General features: G+C 52.9%; 1 protein-coding gene across 1 annotated transcript; it reads left to right on the top strand.

Moving 5' to 3' along the window:
* Prkd2 (protein kinase D2) lies at positions 1-25,997 on the top strand. The gene is made up of 18 exons (XM_051207828.1): positions 1-342; positions 2,606-2,744; positions 4,188-4,319; positions 5,235-5,389; positions 5,492-5,714; positions 7,217-7,294; positions 7,372-7,525; positions 8,724-8,841; positions 9,362-9,439; positions 11,496-11,754; positions 13,492-13,544; positions 14,645-14,717; positions 16,316-16,422; positions 17,072-17,233; positions 19,968-20,066; positions 21,006-21,273; positions 25,085-25,170; positions 25,413-25,997. The coding sequence occupies exons 1-18, from the start codon at positions 103-105 to the stop codon at positions 25,611-25,613; spliced, it is 2,625 nt and encodes an 874-aa protein (XP_051063785.1). The 5' UTR covers positions 1-102; the 3' UTR covers positions 25,614-25,997.

Genomic DNA, 25,997 nt, shown 5'->3' with positions numbered 1-25,997 from the left:
CTCTCAAATGCCTGCCTTCTTACCACCACCGCACGAGAGCTCTCGGATCTAGGTCCTAGGTTCCTCGGGGAGCTCCGGGCGGCAGGTCCGGGTCTGGCTCCCATGGCCGCCGCCCCCTCCCATCCCGCCGGACTCCCGGGCTCTCCCGGGCCCGGGTCTCCTCCACCCCCCGGTGGCTTGGATCTCCAGTCACCGCCACCTCTGCTGCCTCAGATCCCGACTCCGGCCTCCGGGGTCTCCTTCCACATCCAGATCGGATTGACCCGAGAGTTCGTGCTGTTGCCGGCCGCCTCCGAGTTGGCTCACGTGAAGCAACTAGCCTGTTCTATCGTGGACCAGAAGGTGAGGGCTTTAGGGGCTCTGATCATAAAGAACCGGCTTCAGAGGTGGCCTGGGGCTTGTTGGGAGGGGGGCGGGGGGCGGGTGGTTAGGTAACTGAGCCGAGGAAGGGCACTACTCCCCAGTTGTATCCTTACTCCACCACCGGTTTGAGAGAGGCCTGGGTAGGGGTGGGGTGCCCCAGAGGCCTCCCCAAATTGCGTGTCGCTGCTTGTTGTTTTCTGCAGCGGGCAGAGAGGAAGGGAGGGGCCTGCCAGGTGTGGAGTGGGGAGGAAGAAGGGGCAAACGCGAGCTGCGGATCAGGGGGACCTCTGCTTACGGTCCCACCCTGGGCCTCCGTTCTTTGGAAACAGAAGAAACTGAAGCCATGCTGGCCATGGTGATCGGGTGACATGTGTGGGTGTGGGTGTGTGAACAAGCTGCCAGGGGCAAGCAAGGTCTCTCGCTACCCTTCCCCAGGCCTAAGATGGGGTGTGAAGGAGCAAGCACTCCATGTGTGCCCTCTCCGCACCCCCAAAACTCTGCAGACTCTATCTGCTCTCCTAATCACAGTTCCCCAGAGCTACTCTCAGCCTTAGACATCAAGGTTCCTCCCCTGAGCATCATGGCAAGAGGGAACCATGTAGGACCAGTGCAATTCCTAGGAACGTTAAAAGTTACAGCCAGGCCAGGCGGTGGTGACGCACGCCTTTTACTATCCCAGCATGTCAGGAGGCAGAGGCAGGAGGATCTCTGTGAGTTCCAGGCCAGCCTGGTCTGGAGAATGAGTTCCTGTGTAGCCAGGGCTACACAGAGAAACCCTGCCTCAAAAAACAAACAGCAAACAAAAGTTATGAGCAGGCTGGTAGAGCACTTGTCTACCAAGCGAAAGCCCTGGGTTGTGTTCCTTTTCCACCCTCTCTTGGGGTGTGTGTGGGGGGTGCTGGTTTGTAGTTAAGTGCGTGATTGTGAAACCGTGAGAACTTCTGAGCCCTGAGTAGCTGGATATTGAAATCTTTTCATGCTGAGGCATTCAAATATTAGAATCTTAAGTTTATCGTGTTGCTACATCATAAGAATCCTAGATGACACTGATAATATGACAGTTACAATTGGAATCCAGAATGTTTAATTCTATAATGAGAGCACATCGGGATCCAAAAACATCCAGATTTAGGCTTTTCTCAGGCTCCTGGAAATGAATCCTTTGGGCTTTGAGGAAGCAGGAGGAACAGGGCCTCCCCCCCCCCTTTTTTTTTCCCAGCCGGTGAAACTAGTTTAGAAGAAGCCCTCCCAGGCCTGGCCCTTTCCTAATCCCAGCCCTGGGAAGGCAGAGGCAGGAGGATCAGGAGTTTTAAATCAGGCTAGGGACGGCTCCAGACCCTGTCACAAAGAGGGGGTAAAAAAAGAAAAGAAACAAACTAACTAGACCAAGCCACCATGAGGGGCAAGGTGGTACTGGTGTTCTGTAGGTCGGGGCCCTGTGTCCACCAGCTCCCCAAGTCCAGCCAGCTCTCACTTGGTTTTATAGTAAGCAGGGCTGGGGCTTCCATATATTGTTCCTGGAGTGAAATTCTTGGTGCTGGAGAGTTCCGATCCCCAGCCTCCCCTCCACAGGCCTAGCCCGGTTTGTTTTCTGCTCTTCCTGGGGTACAGGTGCGGTGATTTCGGGCCCCTGCCTGCCTGCCTGCCTGCCCTGTGTTTCACCTGGGCAGTTTCACTTTCTTTCCCCCCCCCCCCGTGTTTCATTTCCGGCCCCTTCCCAAGCCAGGACGGACACCTGGGTCCTCGGAGCATCGGATGAGGGGAGGCCTCCTTACCTCCAGCTATCTTGAGCACCCCCCAAAAAAACTCCTAAGCCCCCCTCCCCCTTCTAGTTCATTCTGCCCCGATGCTGGGCTTAGAGCCAGGTAACAGGGACAATAGATTCAGGAAGGAAACTGGGGTGGAGATGTGGCCCAAAGAGGAGGCGGTGATCACTCAGTGTCCCGCCAGCTCTGGAAAACTCAAAGTGTCCGCTATGCTACCGGAGCCTTCACAGCGGCCCCCTCCCCCGGCCCCCGTTGGCCCCCAGCCCTTCCCCTCCAGCCCCCCCCAGCACACCTGCCCCCCCTTCCTGCTGGCTGGAGCTGGGGTTGGGAGAGGTCAGACAGGAAGCGGTGGACTGTAGGGTCTCGGTTTCCGGGGGAAGCAGCCGGTTCAGCCCCTAGAGAGTTCAAGTAGGCTGTGGCCCGCTGCTGCAGGCTGCTCTGAGCTTTTCTGTCGCCACCCCGCCCCCATCCGTCAGTTCCCAGAGTGTGGCTTCTACGGCCTGTACGACAAGATCCTGCTCTTCAAACATGACCCCACATCTGCCAACCTCCTGCAGCTGGTGCGATCGGCTACGGATATCCAGGAGGGCGACCTGGTGGAGGTGGTTCTCTCGGGTGAGGAGCGGAGGTCGCCCCGGGGGGCGGGGTCTCGGGCACAGGGGCCAAGGCCTCTGGGAGAGGTGGCAGAGGGTGGGCATGGTGGGGCTCACCCGCGATCCCAACATTCCCGAGGCGCAGATAGGAGGAGACGCGCCACAGGTTTAAGACCAGCTTGGGCTTTAGTGAGACATTGAGGCTGGACAGTTGGCTGAGTGGCTAAGGACTCTTGTTCTCTTACAAATATCGTCAGTAACTCCAGTCCCAAGGGATCTGACGCCCTCTTTTGAGCTCCACAGGCACAGGCATATATGCTGGCAAACAACAACAACAAAACAATTGTGCATATAGAAACATCAAGTCAACAAATCGTACAAAGGGGGAGGGGCTCATCAAGGCACGTGCCCCCTAGAAGTGTTGGTGAAACCAATTCGCTAATTTGTGATTGTTGTTTGTTTGAGATAAGGCCTTACTATGTATGTAACTCTGAATGGCCTGGAACTCACAGAGCTCCAGAGTCAGAGGACTCTGGAATACTGAGACTAAAGATGTGTACCATCAGCCCAGCAGCGGTGGTGGCGCACACCTTTAATCCCAGTGCTCGGGGAGGCAGAGACAGGTGGATCTCTGTGAGTTCGAGGCCAGCCTGGTTTGCAGAGTGAGTTAGAGAACAGGTTCCAAAGCCATAGAGAAACCATGGGGGTGGGGGGGAGATGGTAAGGAAAGAAAATGAAAGAAAAAAGAAGAAAAGAAAAAAGAAACCTACCATCGGACCCAGACTGTCCACCCCTTCCTTTGTGGTAGTGGGGATTAAATCTAGAATCTTGCACATTTGAGGCAAGCATACCCCTCAGCCCACCAGAACTGTTTTACATTTAGTCTGTATTCATGGGTGTGTATATGTGTGTGTAGGACAACTTCTGGGAATTGATGCACCAAATAGGGCCCATGTATTGGGACTCAGATCACCAGGATTGGCAGCAAGCACCTTTTAATTGCTGGACTGTCTCGCTGGCTCCAGGATTATTTTAATTCTACTTATTTATTTTGGCTTGCTTTTCAAGACAGGGTCTCATTATGTAGCCCCGGCTGTCCTGGAACTCACTCTGTAGACCAGGCTAGTCTCCAGCTCACAGAGATCCACCTACCTGTCTCTGCGTCCGAGTGAGGGGGTGACAGGCGTGCGCCGCCACCCCCTCACTCGGGACTGTTTTAATATTGCAAAAAATATTAAGTTCTCTGCCCACTAAACTCATTAACTCCCTCCTGTCAGGAGGAATGAGGTGTTTTGCCTAGTAGGGAGCTGGAATTTTTTGTTTTTGTTATTTTGGGTTTTTTTTTTTTTTTTTTTTTTTTTTTTTTTTTGAGATCAAGGTTCTCTGTATAACCCTGGCTGTCCTAGAACTCGCTGTGTAGACTAGGCATCTACCTTCTTGGCTCAAGTGTGTGACCCTCCTACAGCCTCGGCCACCTTCGAGGACTTCCAGATCCGTCCACATGCTCTCACTGTACACTCGTACCGCGCTCCCGCCTTCTGCGACCACTGTGGGGAGATGCTCTTTGGTCTTGTACGCCAGGGCCTCAAGTGTGATGGTGAGGGGCAAAGGGATTGGATCCTGGGGATTGGGAAGGCTGGGGCTGGGGCTGGGCTGTGGTCAAGGGGTGGAGCTTAGAAGGTGGGAGAGGTAAAAGCTCCCTAAGGGAAAATTTGGGAGAGGAATGGGATTAAAAGTCCATGGGTGGAGCCCAGGGTGTGGGGCTGGTAGGCTAGGTTAGGGCTTCAGGGCTAAATTTGGGGAACAGGGAGGGGCCTGGGCCCTGGGTTCTGGAATGCGTGCAGAGCGTAGGAGGTGATCCTTGGTAACTGAAGTTAAGGGTTCCTGGACAAAGCAGGGGAGGAGTCTGAGTTCAAGTCTGGGGATAGGGCATAGGAAAATGGGGCTCCCAGAGTAAGCACTTGGAGATTTAAAAAAAAAAAAAAAAAAAAAAAACTTATTTATTTTTATATCATGTGCATGGGTTTGGGAACTGAACCCGGCCCTCTTCCACAAGAGTAACAAGTGCTCTAACCACTGAGCCATCTCTGAGGAGATGTCGAGATGTGGTGATGGAAAAGCCAGCTCCTGTCAATCAGGGGCCAAGCAAAGAAACAGAACACAAAAGAGAGAAACAGTAACGGTTTATCTGGAGGAATTGGCCTGTAGGACCTCAGGGCCGTCCAGGCAGCTCCACAGTCCTCAGGACGGCCCTGTCTGGGATCGCAGGTGCCACAGGCGGAATTCTATGGGCTGGGAATCTCAACTCCTCATAGCTTTGGGTCTAGTGAGAATCAGGTGCATTCATCAACCAGGCTAGATTGAACAGGATGTGGACTTGAGCACTGAGTCTTGGGGTGCCCCATCCATGTTTGCTGTGGAGGACAGGGCTGTATGTTTAGATGGGAAAGGGTGGGGGCATGCCTAGTCCTGAATACAAGTTTTGGCTCTGACGGTCTTGCGCCCTCTACAGGCTGCGGGCTGAATTACCACAAGCGCTGTGCCTTCAGCATCCCTAACAACTGCAGTGGTGCTCGCAAGCGACGCCTGTCATCCACGTCTCTGGCCAGTGGCCATTCTGTGCGCCTAGGAAGCTCCGAATCCCTACCCTGCACCGCTGAGGAGCTGGTGAGGGGCTGGAGAATGGGGGAGGGTTGGGGGCCGGGTGCTGAAGGGGCCAGGCAGGTGCTAATAAACTCATCCGTTCCTTCCACCCTTGCTGCTGGGTAGAGCCGGAGCACCGCCGACCTCCTTCCTCGCCGACCGCCCTCGTCGTCGTCCTCCTCCTCCTCTTCCTTCTACACAGGCCGTCCCATTGAGCTGGACAAGATACTGATGTCCAAAGTCAAGGTGCCACATACCTTCCTTATACACAGCTACACACGGCCCACCGTTTGCCAGGCCTGCAAGAAGCTGCTCAAGGGTCTATTCCGCCAGGGCCTGCAGTGCAAAGGTCAGTAGGGCCAGCTGGGAAGCCTGTGGGTCTGAAACACACACATACTTACCCTCACCCCCCCATCCAGAGGAGCACAGCATCTCAGATGCCATGTCCTGAATCCAGGCCATCCTGGAGGTCTCTGAAGTCCTAGAACCCTAAACCCTTGGACATCTAGATTCTTAGAACAGGATAGAATTCTAACTATAAAACCCAAGAATCTGAGAGTCAAGGAACCTTAGGAGCAGAGGATTCAAGACTTCTGGAGCCGGGCAGTGGTGGCACATGCCTTTAATCCCAGCACTTTGGAGGCAGAGGCCAGCCAGGGCTGTTACACAAATATATATACAGGTATATATTCAAGACTTCTGGAATCATCTAGAATTATACACCTGCAATCCCATCTAGCACTTGAGATGTTGAGGCAGGAGGGTCAGGACTTCAAGACTACCCCCAGGTACATAGTTTGAGGCCAACCTGAACTACATGAAATGTTGTGAGAAGGCTGGAGATGTAGCTCAGAGTGCCCTCCTAGTATACCAGAAGCCCCCAGTTCCATCCTCGGTAACCCTCCCACACACACCTTTGAGCTAGATGGTGGCGCACAAGCCTGCAATCTGCCTGGAAGTTAAATCACCTCCTGCCTTAGCCAGTTCCTGGCCAAACTGGGCTTCGGGAAATCTTCAAAACAATAATAAAAATATCTAGAAGAATGAGGAGAGATTAAAAAAGCCTGGGTCATTGGGATGGCTCAACAAGTTAAAGGTGCTTGCTGCCAAACATCATGGCCTGAGTTCAATCCCTAGGTTCCGCATAGTAGGAGAGAGCCAACTCCACTAGTTGCCCTCTGTCATCTACGGGAACACTGTGGCATATGCATGCATGGGCTTGTGTGAACACACACACACACACACACACAAATAACTAAATAAATACATCTAATAGAAAAGTTTGACCTGGCCCAGTGGTGGTGCACACCTTTAATCCCAGCACTCGGGAGGCACAGGCAGGTGGATCTCTGTGAGTTTGAGGCCAGCCTGGTCTACAGAGCTAGTTCCAGGATAGCCTAGGCTACACAAGGAAACCCTGTCTTGAGCCCCCCAATAAAAAGTTTGATCTGATGGCCCATGCCTGTAAACCCAGCACTTGGAAGTTGGAGACAAGAGAATCATGCTTGGCTATGTAGCAGGTTGAGGCTAGCCTGAGCTATCTAGAGACCTGTCTCAAAAAAGAAAAAGTCTATGCTGTAGCTCTTACCTGTGGATCCATCTCCTCAGTCTTTAAAGTATAAACCTTGATGCTAGCACTGTTGAGGCTGAGGCAGGAGAATTGCCAGGAACTAAATGCTGGCCAGCCTAGGTTACATAGTGAGACTCTCTCTCTCTCTCTCTCTCTCTCTCTCTCTCTCTCTCTCTCTCTCTCACACACACACACACACACACACACACACACACACTAACTCTGTGCTTTCCTGCCCATCCCTTTATCCTCACCCCCCCCCCCCATTCCCGTCCCCTCAGACTGCAAGTTTAACTGTCACAAGCGATGTGCTGCCCGTGTCCCTAACGACTGTCTGGGGGAGGCGCTCATCAATGGAGGTAAGACCCTTAACATCTGAAAGGGACGGGGTGGGACTGGATGGGTGGGGGCCCTTCTGATGCCCCTGTCCCCACAGATGTGCCCATGGAGGAGGCCGCTGACTATAGTGAGGCGGACAAGAACTCCCTCTCAGATGACTTGGACGACTCTGGTGTCATCCCAGGCTCCCACTCAGAGAATGCTCTCCACGCCAGCGAGGAAGAGGAAGGCGAGGGAGGCAAGGCCCAGAGGTAGCCAGGGCCCCTTCAGGAGGCCCTTCCCCACTACAAGCCTCTGCTTCCCCCGCTCTAAGATGGGCTGATGTTGGTGGGTGCCTGTAAATGTTCTCAATTCTTGAGCCCCGGCTTTTTATCTTTGGGTTCTCTTTCGCCTTTTCTTTGTAGACAGGCGGTGGTGGCGCATACCTTTACTCCCAGCACTCGGGAGGCAGAGGCAGACAGAGTTCTGTGAGTTCGAGGCCAACTTGGTCTATAGAGAGAGTTTCAGGACATCAAAAAGGCATTGAATTTTGGGAGGAAAGGGTTGGGTTTTGGGCGGGAATTTCAAGACAGGGTTTCTCTATGTAGCCCTGGCTGTCCCGGAACTCACTCTGTAGTCCAGGCTGGCCTCGAACTCAGAGGTTCACCTTCAGAGTACTGGGGTTAAAAGCATGTACTGCTATGCCCAACTAAAATAAGTAAGTCATGCCGGGTATTGGTGGCACTCACCTTTAATCCCAGCACTCGGGAGGCAGAGGCAGGAAGATCTCTAGATTTGAGGCCAGCCCGGTCTACAGAGCGAGTTCCAGAACAGGCTCCAAAGCTACAGAGAAACCTGCCTTGGGGGGAAAAATGTATAAATAAATAAAATAAATAAGTCTAAAATTTAATTAAATTAAGAATCAGGTTAGCAAGCCGGTGCAGTGGGTAAAGGTGTTTAATCCCTGCAAGCCACAGTAAGGCAGGAGGAGAAAATTGACTTTACAGAGTTGTCCTTCACCTCTTCCACTTTCCAGCTGTGGAATAGGACCCCCCCCACACACAAACATACAAAATAATGAATAAAAAGAATCCTTGGCTGGGTGCGGGGTGGGGGCGCTGGAGAGTGGCTCGGTGGTTAAGAGTGTTTGTTGCCCTTCCACAGGACTTCGGTTGCGTTCCCAGCACCCACACCAGGAGGCTTACAGTGGCTGTAACTGTAGCTCCTGAAACCCTGACATCCTCCTCTGCCCTCAGGCACACCCACACAGCCTACATTCACACAAACGCTGGAAATAATTGCTTCCTAAATTGAAAAGCGAGAGTCCCCTTGCTATGAAAATCTAAAATCTCAGTAGGGAAAGAAACAGTATTTTCGTATGACTGCTCAGTGATGTCCCTGTGGCTCCAGGCAGGACATGCATGTGACATTTAACATCTGGCCCATTCCCCCCCTCCTCCCCCCCCGCAGCTCACTGGGATATATCCCCCTGATGCGGGTGGTACAGTCTGTGCGCCACACGACCAGGAAATCGAGCACTACCCTGCGGGAGGGCTGGGTGGTCCATTACAGCAACAAGGACACCCTGGTGAGTTGGGGGCTGGTATGGGTGGGGTGGGCACGAGTGGGTGTGGTTAAACTTCTGGGTGGGCTAAAAGAACTTGAGTTGGCAGGTTCCTTGAAGCCTGTATGGGCAGAGACTCTGTGGGCGTGGCCAGAATTGTGGGTGTGTGTGTTGGTGGGCGTGGTCAGAAGTATGAGTCAGCCAGGAGAGTGGGTAGGTGAGGCCCTTGAGTGTGACTAGATTTAAAGGTGTGTTGAAGAAGCTTGAGCAGACAGACCCAGCCAGTACACAGCGGCCTGATGGGTGGGGCCTAGGTGGGCGGGGTTAGAGAGGGGCGGGCTGGGGAAGTTGGGTCTAGGAACTGGGGTTCTGCAAGCAGTGCTGGAATCGTGGGTATGTTAGGGGAAGGGAACCGGGCAGGATGTACAGAGCAAGGGTGGGTGAGGCCAAGTCGAGCCACGGTCCCAACTAGGGGAGGAGCTAGGCGGGGTGCGTGCAAACCACCTGGCTGCCAACCTCACCCTCTCTTGTGTCTTTCTACCAGAGGAAACGCCACTACTGGCGCCTAGACTGCAAATGCATCACCCTCTTCCAGAACAACACGACCAACAGATACTACAAGGTGGGCCTGTGTCCTACCTCTCTCCGCCTCCTTCAGGGGCCACCCCAAGTCCTCACAGCTCCCACCGCCTCCCACCGTCTCCCTGCTTCTGGCTGTGATTCCAGCCTCGGTGCTCTCCAGCTGGGGGAGCAGAGCGGGCTCATTAGCCTCTTGGACCTCCTGTATCTCACCTGTAGAGTTTCAATTACTAGTTCCGCCCCCTCCCCCCCCCGCCCCCCCTGGGCCAGTGTGAGAATTCAAAAATAATGTAAGGAAGACAATGAGATTTGCGCCCCGGCGTGGAAGAGAGACTCCTGAAGGTGGAACTTAGAGATCTGCTTGCATCTGTCTCTCGAGGTCTGGGGTTAAAGGCGGGTGGGTGGGTTGCACCATGCCCAACAAGCCTGCTATTTAAAATTAACTGATGACCCGTAGTTTATCTTCCCCGCAGCCCCCATGTGAGGCGCTGTGTTGCTGTCGCTGCCTACGTGGCTCTTCTCAGTAGTCTCTGTAGTGTGACTTTACCTCTCTGTAGCCAGGGTTGTTTACTAAACCCTCCAGAGGCAGCCGGGCGTGGTGATGGGTCTGTGATCACAGCGTTCTGGGAGGTAGAGTTCAAGGCTAGCCTGGGCTACGTGAGAAGCTGTGGCAAAAGTAAAACACACACATACATAACGTCATCGGTGTCCCAGTGACGCCACTGAGCTTGGATAAAGATTAAGTTCCAGGGCTGCAGAGGTGGCTCGATGGTTAAGAGCACTGGCTGCGCCTCCAGAGGTCCTGAGTTCAATTCCCAGCACCCACATGGTGACTCACAACCATCTATAGTGAACTCTGTCGCCCTCTTCTGGCATAAAGGTGCACATGCAGATAGAGCACTCACATAAAATAAACATCAGGTCCCACATGCCAGGCCTGTTTCTTTCTTACCTTTTCCCAGCTCTGTCTCACCGTTGTTTCATAAGTCTTTTTTTCTTTTTGGTTTTTCTGGACAGGATTTTTCTGTGTAGTCTTGGGTGTCCTGGAGGTCCCTCTATAGCCCAAGCTGACCTCAAACTCACAGAGATCCCCCTGCCCCTGCCTCCCAAGTGCTGGGATTAAAGGTGTGCACCACCACGGATGGCATAAAACACTTTTTCAAACCCAGGATCCTATTTAGGCCTGGTAAGCACTTGACCACTGAGCCACACTCCAGCCCCTCACTGGGGGATTCTAGGCAGGGGCTCCACCACTGAGCCACGCCCCAGCCCCTCACTGGGGGATTCTAGGCAGGGGCTCCACCACTGAGCCACACCCCAGCCCCTCACTGAGGGATTCTAGGCAGGGCCTCTACCACTGAGCCACGCCCCAGCCCCTCACTGGGGGATTCTAGGCAGGGGCTCCACCACTGAGCCATGTCCCATCCCTCTTTCTACTTTTTGTTTTTGAAGCAGGGCCTTAGCCAAGTTGCTTAGGTTAGCCTTGAACTTGTCTTCTCCTGCTTCTGCAGCCTTCCTTCCTTGTGACTGGGATTATAGGCTTGTAGCACTGAGCCTGGCTGTCGCACGGCTTTTTCCTCTCCTCCTCTTTTCTTCCCTTCCTTCCTTTCTCAGTGCTTTCCCTTCCGATGCCTCCTCCTCGTCTACTGTTTTGATTTCATTTTGTCTCATGGACTTTCTGTTCATAGCCATAAACTGCACTTCCTTCTTCCTGACCTTTTTGTGGCTCCCTAGGGCCCTTAGACAAAATCCAGGCTTCTCTGTATGGCCCCTGATGTCACTGTGGGGCCTTATTGTCGTTCATTTATACATCGAACACTTACCAAGTGCCTGCAGTGTACCAGGTACTGTCCCATGTGACAAGCGACATAGCAAGCTTTCTTCAGGACCTTCACACATGCTGTTCTCTGTCTCCCGCTAGCTGAGTGTTCTTAAAGTTAACATGGGTACTGCTGGAAGGCCTGTCCCAGCCTGTCCTTATTGCGTATGGCTTTTATGTGGCTTTCTGAGAGCAAGGGAGCTACAGGGATGGCCCGGTAGGCTTGCCTGTACTGACAGTTCCATTTTTTTTTTTTTTTTTTTTTTTTTTTTTTTGCCAGGAAATCCCACTGTCGGAAATTCTTGCAGTGGAGTCAGCTCAGAACTTCAGCCTGGTACCTCCGGGCACCAACCCACACTGCTTTGAGATCATCACGGCCAATGTCACCTACTTTGTGGGCGAGACGCCTGGCGGGGCCCCAGGAGGGCCGAGTGGGCAGGGGACAGAGGCCGTTCGGGGTTGGGAGACGGCCATCCGCCAGGCATTGATGCCCGTTATCCTCCAAGACGCGCCCACTGCCCTAGGCCACACACCGCACAGTAAGTACCTACCCAGGATGCTGAGAGGTGGCTCTAGAAAGGCCCGTCGGTATCGGGGGAAAGGGACGAGCCTGGAGGACAGCTTCGTGGGCTTGGGCCTGGGTTAGCGGCTCTGTGAAGCCCTTCCCTTCCCCAACCTTGGGCATGTCATCTCTGAGCTAGCCTCGGGAGTTCCCCGGGTACCTCTTTTGTACCAGTCTGTAGGGCAGGACTGAGATGAAGCTGGGAAGCCAGGGGCACATTTCCTGGAGAAAGCAAATCTCTGGCGCAGTGTGGACCAAAGGAAGGAGGCGGGGAGAGCCTTCTGCGCATGAGCCCAGAGGGAAGCCAGTATGTCAGGAACCCTGGAGTGGTCTGTGCCACAGATAGATGATGCCTACATCGGCCTATGTCTGTCGCAGAGAGGCCTGAGCTTCCCACCGCCCCCTCCCCCAGGGTACGGGAGACCTGTGGCAGCGTCCAGTGTAGATGAGTGACAGGGCTGGGTTTATATTTAACGAGGACCCTCTGTGTTTGTGTGGGGAGTAATATAGAAAAGGACAGGACTGAGTCAGGCATACATAGCATAGATACTTTTTTAATTTTTATTTTTGGTTTTCCGAGACAGAGTTTCTCTGTGTAGCTTTGGAGCCTGTCCTGGAACTCCCTCTGTAGACCAGGCTGGCCTCGAACTCACAGAGATCCGCCTGCCTCTGCCTCCCAAGAGCTGGGATTAAAGGTTTGTACTACCATTGACATACCACATGCTCATTCCAGCACTTTCCAGCTGGAGGCAGAAGGATTGCTATGAGTTTGAGATGGGCCTGGGCTGAGCACTGATTTCAAAGCCACACCGGGGTGGGTGTACAGCGAGACTCTGACAGAGGAGAAAGTAGGAGAGGAAGGGACCAGAGAGGTGGCCCAGTGGTTAAGAGAACTCGCTGCTTGGGCAGAGGATGAGTTCAGTTCCCGCCGCCCACGCTGGGTGGCTCACAAACACCTGTAACTCCCAGGGTCCTATGCCCTCCCTTGGCCTCTGCGAACAGTTGTACTACTCACATGTGTGAACACACGAACACACACCCAAAGAGGGGAGGACCAGGTGGTGGTGGCGCACGTCTTTAATCCCAGCACTCGGGAGGCAGAGGCAGGTGGATCTGAGTTCGAGGCCAGCCTGGTCTACAGAGTGAGTTCCAGGACAGCCAGGCTATGCAGAGAAACCCTGTCTCAAATACTTATAAAAAAAAAGGGGGGGGGGTTAGGAATGGGGCAAGATTGACGCGAAGGAGAACGAGGAAGAGATGGGTAGGTTGTAGGTGGCGTAGGTGAACTGCTCTAGGCGGGGCTGTTGGGGGTGGGGAGGGGTGTCGTAAAGAGAAGCATGTGAGTAGCAGAAGTAACAGCTGTGTAGACGCCCCAGTTGGGCTTGTAATGTGATGGGGTAGATTCCATGGGAGTTACTGAAATCCATCTCGACCGTCCTTCCCAGCCTCCGTGTCCTGCTGTTAAGTGGGACCAGCACGCCTCCCTTCCTTGGCGCTGAGGACCCTGGGTAAAATGCTAGGCACAGGTTTGCCAGGCCCCGCTTGGAGTCTGTTGGGACATGTGGTTCGCGGCCCCCACCTCCCCTACCTCCCCCCCCCCAGGACACTTGTATCCCCTTGTATAGATGAGGGCATTAAGGTTCAGAGGTGCCTTGGGAGGTGACAACTGAGGCAGAGCCCCGAGTCCTCTCACTTGTCTGTCCCCTCCCCCTAGGACGAGCTTCTCTGAGTATCTCTGTGTCCAACAGTCAGATCCAAGAGAACGTGGTAAGTCTCCTGACACCTTGGGGCACCTTCCTTCTGCCTTAATTTCACATTAGGTCATTATGGCAAAATACCCTGCTCAAAGCAGCTTGGGGGGCTGGAGAGAGGGCTCAGTAGTTATGCTTGCCCTGAAGAGGGCTTGGGTTTGACACCCGGCACTCACATTGGGTAGTCTGAAACTGCCATCCCAGAAGACCCCGTACCCTTTCCTGGCCTGCTCAGTGACCTGCACTCGTGTACATACATGTTTTGTTTTGCTTTTTTAATTAATTTTATTTTATGGGCATTGGTGTTTTGCCTTCATGTGTGTCTATGTGCGAGTGTTAGACAGTTGTGAGCTGCCATGTGGGTGCTGGGAATTGAACCTGGGTCCTCTGGAAGAGCAGCCAGTGCTCTCAACCTCTGAGCCGTCTCTCCAGCCCACACATATGCATATTTAAAGTAAATTAAAAGTAAAATAAATTTGGGCTGGAGATGGCTCAGAGGTTAAGAGCACTGACTGCTCTTTCAAGGGTCCTGAGTCCAACTCCCAGCAACCACATGGTGGCTCACAACCATCGGAAACGAGATCTGGCGCCCTCTGCTGGTGTGCAGGCATACATGCAGACAGAACACTGTATACATGATAAATCTTTTTAAAAAAATTTGTTTTTCTAAAATTAAAAACTAAGATGTTGATATTGTTCAAATTTAAAATAAAACAAACCTAAATAAAAAATTTCATAGAAAGGGTTTATTTGGGCTCGGAATACAGTCAATCACTGCAGGCAGGTCAGGTGGCCGGGCCGGAGGCAGCTGGCCACATTTGTAGTTAGGGGCAGAGTGGAATGCACGTGTGGCTGCTTGCTGCTCAGCTCACTTCCTCCTCCATTATAGTGTGTTGGACCTAGAGCCGGGGAATGGTAGCACTCACTGCTTGCCTGGGTCTTTCCACATCCATTATAAGACAACCCCCTGCCCCGGCCAGCCACGCCTGGACCATCCTCCAGCTGAAAACTATCAGATCTTTCGGCTCTCATCCGACCTCTAATCTCCCAGTCTCTTGTCTCCTTGACCGTCTTCCATCTCCAATCTGCACCCCTGACCTTGTCTCCACCTCACAGGACATCGCCACCGTCTACCAGATCTTCCCAGATGAAGTGCTGGGCTCTGGGCAGTTTGGAGTGGTCTATGGAGGTAAGGATGCCACAGGCCTGGCCCAGGGGCAGGTGGCACCAGGCCCTCCTTGCTGCCTGTCTCCTGTTTTGTTTGGGTTGGGAAGCTGGACCCCAGGTACAGGGATTTCCGTTTCTCATCAGGGAAACCAGCGGGCTTCTTGACTGTCGTTATAGGAGAGTTGTCTTTGTTGGGGTTTCTGTTGCTGTGAGGAGGAAAGGGCTTATTTGGCTTACACTTCAGCATTGCTGTTCATCACTGAAGGAAGTCAGGACAGGAACTCAAACAGGGCAGGATCCCAGAAGCGGGAGCTGATGCAGAGGCCATGGAGGGGAGATGCTTACTGGCTTGCTTTCCATGGCTTGTTCAACCCACCGTCTTTCAGAAACCCAGGACCAGCAGCCCAGGGACGGCCCCACCCACCATGGGCTGGGCCCTCCTGCACTGATCGCTGAGAAAATGCCTTACAGCTGGGTCTCATGGAGGCATTTCCTCAGCTGAGGCTCCTTCCTCTGATGACTCTGGCTTGTGTAGAACTGACACACAAAACCACCCAGTACAGGAGATGTACATTCTGGCTTCTGATTGGTTATGAGTGTAGTTGCCCGTGTTACACACTGCCCCCAACCCGGGTTTCTCTGTGTAGCCCTGGCTGTCTTGGAACTCGCTTTATAGACCAGGCTGGACTCAAACTCAGAGATCCATCTGCCTCTGCCTCCTGAGTGCTGGGATTAAAGGCGTGTGTCACCACAGCTGGCTTTACAGTGCCATTTTAAAATTACAATTCCAGTTTCCCCCTCCCTCCTCTCCTCCCATCTCCTCAGAAAGGATAAGGTTTCCCCTAAGAAGTCTACTAAGTCTGTCCCATCTGGTTGAGGCAGGACCAAGGCATGTGTGCGCGCGCGCACGCGCACACACACACACACACACACACACACACACACACACACACACACAGAGTGTCTAGGCAAGGTGTCTCTCTTTGTAGAATATACATCGCCTTTCTTGAAGTTTTCTCTGTGGCTACAATTTGCAGCTCAGGGTTGTCTCAAGCTTCTGATACTTTTACCTCAATCTTCCAAATGCTAAGATAACAGGACTGTGCCACCATGCCTAGCTCATTTATCTTTCTTCTTGTTTTTCTTTTTCTAGGGGTGAAACACAGAGCAGCCTGAATGCTAGGCAGGGGCTCTACCACTGAGCCACGCCCCCAGCCCCTCACTGGGGGATTCTAGGCAGGGGCTCTACCACTGAGCCACGCCCCAGCCCCTCACTGGGGGATTCTAGGCAGGGGCTCTACCACTGAGCCACACCCCCAGCCCCTCACTGGGGGATTCTAGGCAGGGGCTCTACCACTGAGCCACACCCCCAGCCCCTCACTGGGGGATTCTAGGCAGGGGCTCCACCACTGAGCCACACCCCAGCCCCTCACTGGGGGACTCTAGGCAGGGGCTCTATCTACCACTGAACCCTGTAGCCCACTTTTACTCACTAGCCCTGCCCTCCCATTCCTCATATTGAGAACTCCTCAGAGAAAGTTGAAGGCTACCACAGAGGGGTGGAAGGGATTGGGAGGTCTCCACCTCTGATCCTTTACCTTTCCCATGCTCCGCCCGCAGGAAAACACAGGAAGACTGGCAGAGACGTTGCAGTAAAGGTCATTGACAAACTGCGCTTCCCCACCAAGCAGGAGAGCCAGCTCAGGAATGAAGTGGCCATTCTACAGGTGACTCACGGGAACTATGACCCAGCCGTGCCCTTGAATGTGAAGAGTCTGTTTTTCCTGCTTGCCTTCCCCACCCTCCGCCTTTGGTTTTTTTTCGAGACAGGGTTTCTCTGTATAGCCCTGGCTGTCCTGGAACTCGCTCTTGTAGACCAGGCTGGCCTCGAGCTCACAGAGATCCTCCTGCCTCTGCCTCCAGAGTGCTGGGATTAAAGGCGAGCGCCGGCAATGCCCGGCTCCTGCTTGCTCTTTTGAAGTACAACCTGAGCCACATTCTAGGGGTGATCAAGTTGGGCTTCCTGTAATATGTGGGAACTGAGGGGTGTCCCGAGCAGATCTGAGGCTCAGCCTGTGCCGGAGACAGGGAACCCTAGAGCCATGGAGAAAATGAGGCCGAGGGGGAGGGTGGAAAGACACTGGCTCTCTTCTAAAGGCACCTAGGGAGACATGACGATCTTTCGGCTAGGGGATTGGCGGTAGAGTGCCTGCAATAGCATGCACGGGAATCAGAAGAAGGAAATCAATCAAACAGAAGCCAAAGCAGCACAGCTTGCTTCACCACGCTTCCTGCTATACCTTCCTGCTGCCCAGGCCTTCCCCCTAAGTTCTCATTCCCCTCAGTCCTGACTCTTCGCTCCCTGTTCCCGGACAGAGTCTGCGGCACCCCGGGATCGTGAACCTCGAATGCATGTTCGAGACCCCTGAAAAGGTTTTCGTGGTGATGGAGAAACTGCACGGGGACATGTTGGAGATGATCCTCTCCAGTGAGAAGGGCCGGCTTCCTGAGCGCCTCACCAAATTCCTCATCACACAGGTAGCGCCATGGCCTCGGGCGCCCCCCGGCAGAAGCCTGCAGAACAGGCTGGTGCCCTGGGAAGTCAAGAGGGTGTTAGAGAAATAGATGGAAATTGTATTAATAACTATAAGAGATAAATTATGGAGGGGCAGAATCTAAGCATGGTGGCGCACGCCTTTAATCACAGCACTTGGGAGGCAGAAACAGGCAGATTTCTGTGAGTTCAAGGCCAGCCTGGTCTACAGAGTGAATGCCAGGACAGTCAGAGCTAAGTTGTGAGACACCATCTAAAAAAAAAAAAAAAAAAAAAAAAAAAAAAAAAAGAGAGAGAGAGAGAGAGAAAGGACAGTAAACCCCATGACATTATTGATCATAGCTAGTCTCCTGTGACAGCCCTGCCCGATGACGGTGACAACACCTACCTTCCAGGGCTGTCTTGGTTATAACTATATCTCCAGTAGTCCTCTGCCTAGCATAAGCATGGAGCAGAATCTAGGGGAGCGTTTGTGGAGGAGCCTAATGGAGGAGCGAAAGATGGTGAGGAAGAGGAGGGGAAGCCAATTTCCCCTTTCATAACAAGACCTGCTATTGACACTGCTTTGATAGGGCTCCTGAGTGCTAGGGTTAAAGGTGTGTGCCACCCCTGCTGGCTTCATTTTAGTTTTTGAGAAAGGATCTTGTGTTGCCCGGGCTAGCCTGGGACTTACTGTGTGGATGAGGATGATGTTAAACTTGGGATCCTGTTCCCTGAGTGGCGGGATAATGGACACACATGTACCAGCATACCCAGTTTGTTTAGGCTCTGTGGGTACCACAGAGAGAATGGAGCCGCATCCCTTGATACTTGCATACATGTATATACATACATATATATACACACACACACATATATACACACATACACACTCATATACACACATGTATATACACATATATACTCACATACATATATACACACACATACACATATATACACATACATACACACATATACACACAAATGTATACACACACACACGCAAATTGTCCAGGCTGGCCCTTGACCTGCTATGCATCCAGACTTTACTGTTTTCTGTGTGAATGAGTGTTTACCTTATTGTATGTATATGCACCTTGTGTGGTGTGTGCAGTGCCCTGAGGAGGCCAGAAGGAGGGCATCAGATCTCCCTTGGACCCTGAGTTATGAGCCACCGAGGATATGCTGGAGATCTAACCCCGATCCTCTGGAAGAACAGACGTAGTGGTCCTAACCATGAACCTTCCCCCAGCCCTTTTGTTTGTGTTCGTTTTTGGCTGGTTTAGAGCCCTCTACTTGCACAAGGCTGGCCTCAGACTTGCAGTAGGGCTTCTGCCAATGCCTCCAAACGACTGGGGTTATGAACGTGGGTCGCTAAGCATGCTTATTGTGTTATAAGTGCTCTCTTTGTATATGATAAGCGTGAAGTCATTGTGCTTTATGCTGTTCAACATTTTATTACATTTACTGGGTAAGCTTGTACATGTGTGTAGGCATGCATGTGCCACAGCTTGAGTGCCATAGCACATATATGGAGATCAGAGTTCAGCTTGCAGGGGCTGATTCTCTCTCTCCACCATGTGGATCCCAGGGATTGAACTCAGGTTATCAGGGCTTGGTGGCCAGTGCCTTTACCACTGAGCCATCTCTCCAAGTCTATTCAGTCCTCTATATCCCAATATTTATTTATAGCTTCTTCCTTCCTCTTTCTTTTTTGTTTTTCTAGACAGGGTTTCTCTGTGTAGCCCTGGCTGCCCTGAAACTCCCTCTGTAGACCAGGCTGGCCTCCAACTCACCTGCCTCTGCTCTCTCTCTCTCTCTTGCTCTCTCTCTCTCTCTCTCTCTTTTGAGACAGCGTTTCTCTAGGACAGCCAAGGCCAAAGCCAGTGGCTTTGGAGCCTGTTCTGGAACTCACTCTGTAGACCAGGCTGGCCTCGAACTCAATAGGGATCCTCATGCCTCTGCCTCCCTAGTGCAGTGGTGATGCACCCCTTTAAGCCCAGCACTCGGGAGGCAGAGACGAGTGGATCTCTCTGAGTTTGAAGCCAGCCTGGTCTACAGAGACACAAACAACCAAGAATGTAAAAATTAAATTTAGAGTATTCACGTGTTCATGTGTGTGAGGGCGGGGAGGGCATACGCCACAGACATGGAGTGAGAGGCAACTTTAGGGGTTGCTTCTTTCCTTCCACCACGAAGGTTCCAGGGATTGAATTCACGTCATCCAGGTTAGTGGCAAGCTCCTTTACCTGCTGAGCCATCTTGCCAACCAAAACAAGGTCTGCTGCTGTTTGTTCTTTTGTTTTTGAGACAGGGTTTTACAGTGCAGCCTTGGCTGTCCTAGAACTCCCTCTGCAGACCAGGCAGGCCTCGAACTCACAGAGATCCGCCTGCCTCTGCCTCCCGAGTGCTGTGATCAAAGGTGTGCGTGCACCCCTCCACATCAGGCCTCAAAATGTGTTTTAAATGTACCACACGAAGGAGGTGTCTTGGGAGTCCCTGATGTTTAAATGGCTGGTTAGAATTCTAAGCTGAGTCTTTCTAGAATTCTATGTCAGACTCTTAACTGTTGGGGATAAATGGTTCTATAATTTCTAGGATTCCTGCCCTAATGACTCCCTCACCCAGAAGCATCCTTAGCGGTGCAGGGGAAGACGTGTGTGTGGCTCAGGCATGTGAACATCAGGGTTGATTCTCTCCCTCCTTCCTCCCTGCCTCTGGCTCCTCCCCCCTCAGATCCTGGTGGCCTTGAGACACCTGCACTTCAAGAATATTGTCCACTGTGACTTGAAACCAGAGAACGTGCTGCTGGCATCAGCCGATCCATTTCCTCAGGTCTGTTATGTCCCCTCCTAGACGGGCCGAGCCCTACCAGCAAAGGGGTGGGTGGTGACTCAGATCACCTAGGTGATGCGGCTTCTTAAGACAGGGGCTTGATCCTACCCTGATGGCATCTGGCCTGGGCATTCTGGGGCTGCAAAGGCATTGGGCATGCTTTTCCTTGCTGTTGTGTTTAAGGCAGCATGGTGGTCCATGGTTTAACTAGAAAAAAGATAAGAGGTACAAGAAATACACGCATCCCCTTTCGTCACTGACATTGGAGGGTCAGTGGCCAATCTCTTCCCATTTGCCTCGCTCACCTTCTACAGGCGGAACCTAGGACCATGCTTATGTGAGGCCTGTGCGTCTACCACTGAGCCACACCCCCAGCCCCTCACTGGGGGATTCTAGGCAGGGGCTCCACCAATGAGCCACGCCCCAGCTCCTCACTGGGGGATTCTAGGCAGGGGCTCTACCACTGAGCAACACCCCAGCCCCTCACTGGGGGATTCTAGGCAGGGGCTCTGCCACTGAGCCACGCCCCAGCCCCTCACTGGGGGATTCTAGGCAGGGGCTCTACCCCTGAGCCATGGTTTCTCTGTGTAGCTCTGACTGTCCTGGAACTAGCTCTGTAAACCAGGCTGAGCTAGAACACACAGAGATTGGCCTGCCTCTGCTTCTGCCCCCTCCCCAAGCGCTGGGATTAAAGACATGTGCCACCACCACCTGGTCATGATAGCCCTTTGGGATGGGTGCTGTTAGGCTCTTCCTTGTGTTAGAGATGCAGAAACTGAGGCACAGACAGGGGCTGTCACTTACCTGAGATCACTCAGCTAGTGAGTGGCAAATCCTGGATCTGGGCTTGGAAGACGGAGGCGGCAGTGGTGTGGACACACGGAGGGGGAGGTGACCTAATCACCCCTCACAACCTTACCCCATCTGTCACCTTCGCAGGTGAAGCTGTGTGACTTCGGCTTTGCCCGCATCATTGGTGAGAAATCCTTCCGGCGCTCAGTGGTGGGCACCCCCGCCTACCTGGCGCCCGAGGTGCTGCTCAACCAGGGTTACAACCGCTCGCTGGACATGTGGTCCGTGGGCGTGATCATGTACGTCAGCCTCAGCGGCACGTTCCCCTTCAATGAGGATGAAGACATCAATGACCAGATCCAGAACGCAGCCTTTATGTACCCAGCCAGTCCCTGGAGCCACATCTCATCTGGAGGTGAGCCTCCCGTAGACAGACTAGGGAGCAGGGAGTGAGGTGGGGAAGGAGCCAGGCCTCAGACTTCATGGGCTGGAAGCGTGGAGTGCAGGAGTGCAGGACCATAAGGCCTCGAGTCCCCAAGAGAGTTGGGGCAAAGCTGGGCCTGGGTGGGCGGGACTAGAAAGCGCTGGGGGTGGACCCAGAGTTGGTGATGCATAGAGCTATGAGCGTGAACCCTGGAGGGGCAGGTGCCTTGTGGGTAGTGTTGTTCTTTTGCTGCGCAGCTAATGCCTAAGAAACACAAACAGGAGACTCAGCGCCCAAGTGCAGTTTATTGAGAGAGGAGAGAGGAAGAGGGGGTAGCTGGTGGCCAACCGAAAGCAGGAGAGAGAGAGAGAGAGAGGGGAAACAGAGAGGGACCAGAGAGAGAAACCAGAGAGGCAGAGAGAGAGAAGCACTTGGCGCGCTTGCTTTAAAAGAGGCTTGCACATGCGTAACTGAGTCCTCTGGCCGCCAGGTAAAGCTGACGTAGGGATGACAAGGCCATGAGCGTCCCGCCCATCGTGGGGGGGGAGCGGGGGTCAGCTGGCTGCTAGTTCCTAACAGGTAGACCCTGGTACCCAGGGGCGTCATGGTGACTTGAGACTCTATGAGAAGTGCAGAGCCAGGGTATGGGGAGCGGGGAGGGGGGGGACTCAGGTTTCTTCTCTTTTGTTATTTTATCTCATGTGTGTGGATATCTCGTGTGTGTGGATATGTCTCATGTATGTATATGCATCATGGGCAAGTCCGGTGCTCCTGAGGGCCGGGTGATGGCTGTCAGATCCCCCGGAACTAGAGTTACAGGTAGTTGTGAGCCTCCATGTGGGTGCTGGGAACCTAACCCGGATCATCTGGAAGAGCAGCCCAGTGCTCTCACCGAGTCATCCCTCCAGCCCCAGCTTGGTCTTCATGTCTTTCTGTTGTTTTTTTTTTGTTTGTTTGTTTGTTTGTTTTTGTTTTTTTTTTGTTTTGTTTTGGAGACAGGCTTTCTCTCACAGACATCCGCCTGCCTCTGCCTCCAGAGTGCTGGGATCGAAGGCGTGCGCCACCAACGCCCAGCTTCTTTTATTTATTTTATGTGTGTGAGTCTTTTCCCTGGGTGTATGCATGTGTGCCTGGTGATGGAGGAGGTCGGAAGAGGGCATCAGATCCCTCTTCCGACTATGTGACTACGGTTGGTGGTTGTGAGCTACCATCTGGGTGCTGGGAACCAAACCCAGGTCCTCTGCGAGAACAGAACGTGCTCTTAGCCATCTCTCCAGCCCAATCAGATGTATGATTTTTCTTTTGCAGCAGTAGGAATTGAACCCAAAGCCTCATGCATGATAGATGTGTGCTCTACGACTACGCCATATCCCCAGCCCCTTTGTTGCATCTTAGTTTTTGATGCAGGGGTCTCACTAAATTGCCCAGGCTGGCCTTGAACTCATTGTGTAGCTCAGGCAGGTAGTGAGCAGTAGCTGGAATGACAGACCTGAGAGCCACGGGGCCTGGGTGGGACTTAGGCTTTGGCCATCATATGTGGTTTGGGACTCCTGAGAGAGACACCTGGAGCCTTGTGGCTGGGATGTAGCTTACCCGTGTAGGATTCTGACAGGAATGGGACCAGAGGAAGCCGGAGTGACCTGCACATAGGTAGATCCTCTCTAGACAGTGGCTGGAGCTGGACTCTGTCTACTGACAAGGCAGCTCAGTCTCGGGGCGTGGCTATGGGACTGCCCAGCAAAGAGGCACTTTCTGAGGGAGCACGGAGAGCCAGGGCCCAGCAATCATTTTGATATTGTTATCAGATGTCCAACAGTGGCTCTGGGTCTCAAGACAAGTCTGTCACCTGGCCACTGGGTCTGGGAGATGAACCCTGAGGTGTGGAGATTTGGAGCCAGGTGTGGCACGGGACATTGACAGGAAAGTCATGGGTGGGCTTGTTTGGTGTGGCTGGCTTTGGACTATGTAGCTGAAGAGGACTTCATTCCCAATCCTCCTGCCTTTACTTCCCAAATACTGGGATTACAGGCTGGTGCTAGAAGAGCCCAGTAAGGCTTTGTTCCCATTGTTCCTGAACAACACAAAACAACAGCTATTTACATAACAATCCAGTGTATTAGTAAAAGAAATCTATGTGAATGCATAGGGCAGTGGTAGAGCCCCTGCCTAGAATCCCCCAGTGAGGGGCTGGGGCATGGCTCAGGGGTAGAGCCCCTGCCTAGAATCCCCCAGTGATGGGCTGGGAGTGTATTGGAGTACAAGTCTAGAAACCATCCTGAGAAGCTGGGGGTGTGGTCAGGTCAGTGGAAGTTCTCTTGCCCACTCCCTGTGAAGTGCTAGGTTCCCTCCAGAGCAACAACAACACCATTGTAAGTTATCTAGAGACGGTTCAGAGCGAGCAAGGAGAGTATGCTGAGGCTGTACTCAAACACTCTGCTGCTTTATATAAAGGACTTGAGCGTCTATGGAGTCTGGTATCCATGGAACCCCTGCAAATATTGCCCCTAGGCTTACATGGGCCCACACAGAGCAGCCTTGTCCTTCAAGATGCACTGCCAATGGCAAAGCTTCAGCGGGGCCTGGCCTTGAACACCTGACCCTCACAAAGTCAGGATGGACCTCTGTCACTGGGCCTTCTGCAGGTGACAGTGGCTTTGGCATGTGGCAGGACTTTCATTTTGTCACCGTGGCATGTTATTGCTAGCTCCCAGTGAGCCCAGTGATGGCAGGACTCCATTGCAAATCAATATATTTCCCCTCAGAAAGTACTCTTTCGGATCTCTGTGAGTTCGAGCTCAGCCTGGTCTACAGAGCGAGTTCCAGGACAGGCTCCAAAGCCACACAGAGAAAACCTGTCTCGAAAAACCAAAACAAAACTTTTAAATACTGTAGCTTTTGGGCTGGAGAGATGGCTCAGCTGTTAAGACCACTGACTCCTCTCCAGAGGTCCTGAGTTCAATTCCAGTACCCACATGGTACCCAACTCACAACCATCTGTAATGAGATCTGGTGCCCTCTTCTGGCCTGCAGGGACACATGCAGGCAGAACACTGTACATTAAAAATAAATAATTTTTATGAAGATGTATTTAAAAAATTGAGAAATACAAAACAAAGCTGGAGCTAGACACATGCCTCAGCAGCTAAGACTGAGTGCAGCCCGTGCAGAGGGCCGGACTTCAGTTCCCAGCATGCATGTCAGATGGCTGACAAACTACCTGTGTAACTCCAGCTCCAGGGGACGCTGATTCTCGCATCTAGCCTAAGAGGGCATTTTCATTCACATGCACAAACAACATACATGTGTATAAATAAGAATTTGGTTTGGTTTGGTTTTGGTTATTCGAGACAAGGTTTCCTTGTGTCGCTTTGGAGCCTGCCCTGGGATTTGCTCTGTAGACCAGGCTGGCCACGAACTCACAGAGATCCACCTGCCTCTGCCTCCTGAGTACTGGGATTAAAGGCGTGAACCACCACAACCAATCCAAAAACAAAATAATGTTAAAACTTTGAGCTGGACATGCTGGCACATACTTACAATCCGAGCAACTGCCGTGTGTAGCTCAGACTCTGGCCTCGAATTCTCGATCTTCCTCCCAAGTGTCCGAATTACCCGTGTGGGCCCGCATGCGTGGCGAGATTTCTAATTTAATGAGAAAAGCAGGGGTGGGTGTCTGGCCGCCTGGGTCAGCTCTGGAGAGATGCCTTTAAGGCAGGCAGGCAGGGTGAGGTGCCCTGCTGGAAAGGGCCACCTGTCACTCCAGCGGATCTTCATCTGTCTTTACCAACCCCCCTCCCCACAGCCATCGACCTCATCAACAACCTGTTGCAGGTGAAGATGCGTAAGCGCTACAGCGTGGACAAGTCTCTCAGCCACCCCTGGTTACAGGTGACGTATGGAGGGGGGCGGCTAGAGTCTTTAATTGGCTGGATAAGCGGGACGTGATTGACCAACCTATTGCTAGGCTGTGGTTGGGGATGGGGCTTTGTCGCTATTGGCTGGGCAGGTTGTGGGACGTGATGCTATAACTGTCATTGGTCCCAGCGGAATCGGGGCTGTTGCTAAGATTACGGTACTCTGTCCAGCGTGAGCGTGTGGTGCCCAACCTAACCCAGTTCTTCCCTGCCCAGGAGTACCAGACGTGGCTTGACCTCCGAGAGCTAGAGGGAAAGATGGGCGAGCGATATATCACACATGAGAGTGATGATGCGCGCTGGGATCAGTTTGTGACAGAGCGCCAGGAGATGCCGGCAGTAGGGGACCTGGGTAGCGCCCTTCTGCCGCAGGACCATGAAATGCAGGGGCTTGCTGAACGGATCAGCATCCTCTGAGGCCAGAGCTCCCCCTCAGAGCTGCTTCCTTTGGAGTCCTGCGCACCACCCCTGAAGCGAACTGTTCTAGGGGAAGCAGCGTCCACCACAGACTGGATGGGGGAATGTGCAGGGACACTGGGGAATGGGGTATCCTTCCAGACACTGAAATTGACTCTTCCTGGGGCCAGGTCCTCGAGTCATTAGGCTGTTGCCCACAAGGGCTGTATGAAAAGGCGACTCCAAGGCTGGAGGGATGACTCTGTGGGTAAAGGCGCTTGCCACCAAGCCTGACAACTTGAGTTTGATTCCTGGGACACACCTGTTTGAAGGATAGAATCAACAACTCCTGCCAGTTGTCCTCTGACCTACACAAATGCGCCACACACACACACACACACACAC

Source organism: Phodopus roborovskii, unplaced genomic scaffold (assembly GCF_943737965.1).
Source record: "Phodopus roborovskii unplaced genomic scaffold, PHOROB, whole genome shotgun sequence".
Lineage (NCBI taxonomy): Eukaryota > Metazoa > Chordata > Mammalia > Rodentia > Cricetidae > Phodopus > Phodopus roborovskii.
The sequence above is the reverse complement of the archived record's forward strand: the minus strand, read 5'-3'. Positions and strand labels throughout refer to the sequence as shown.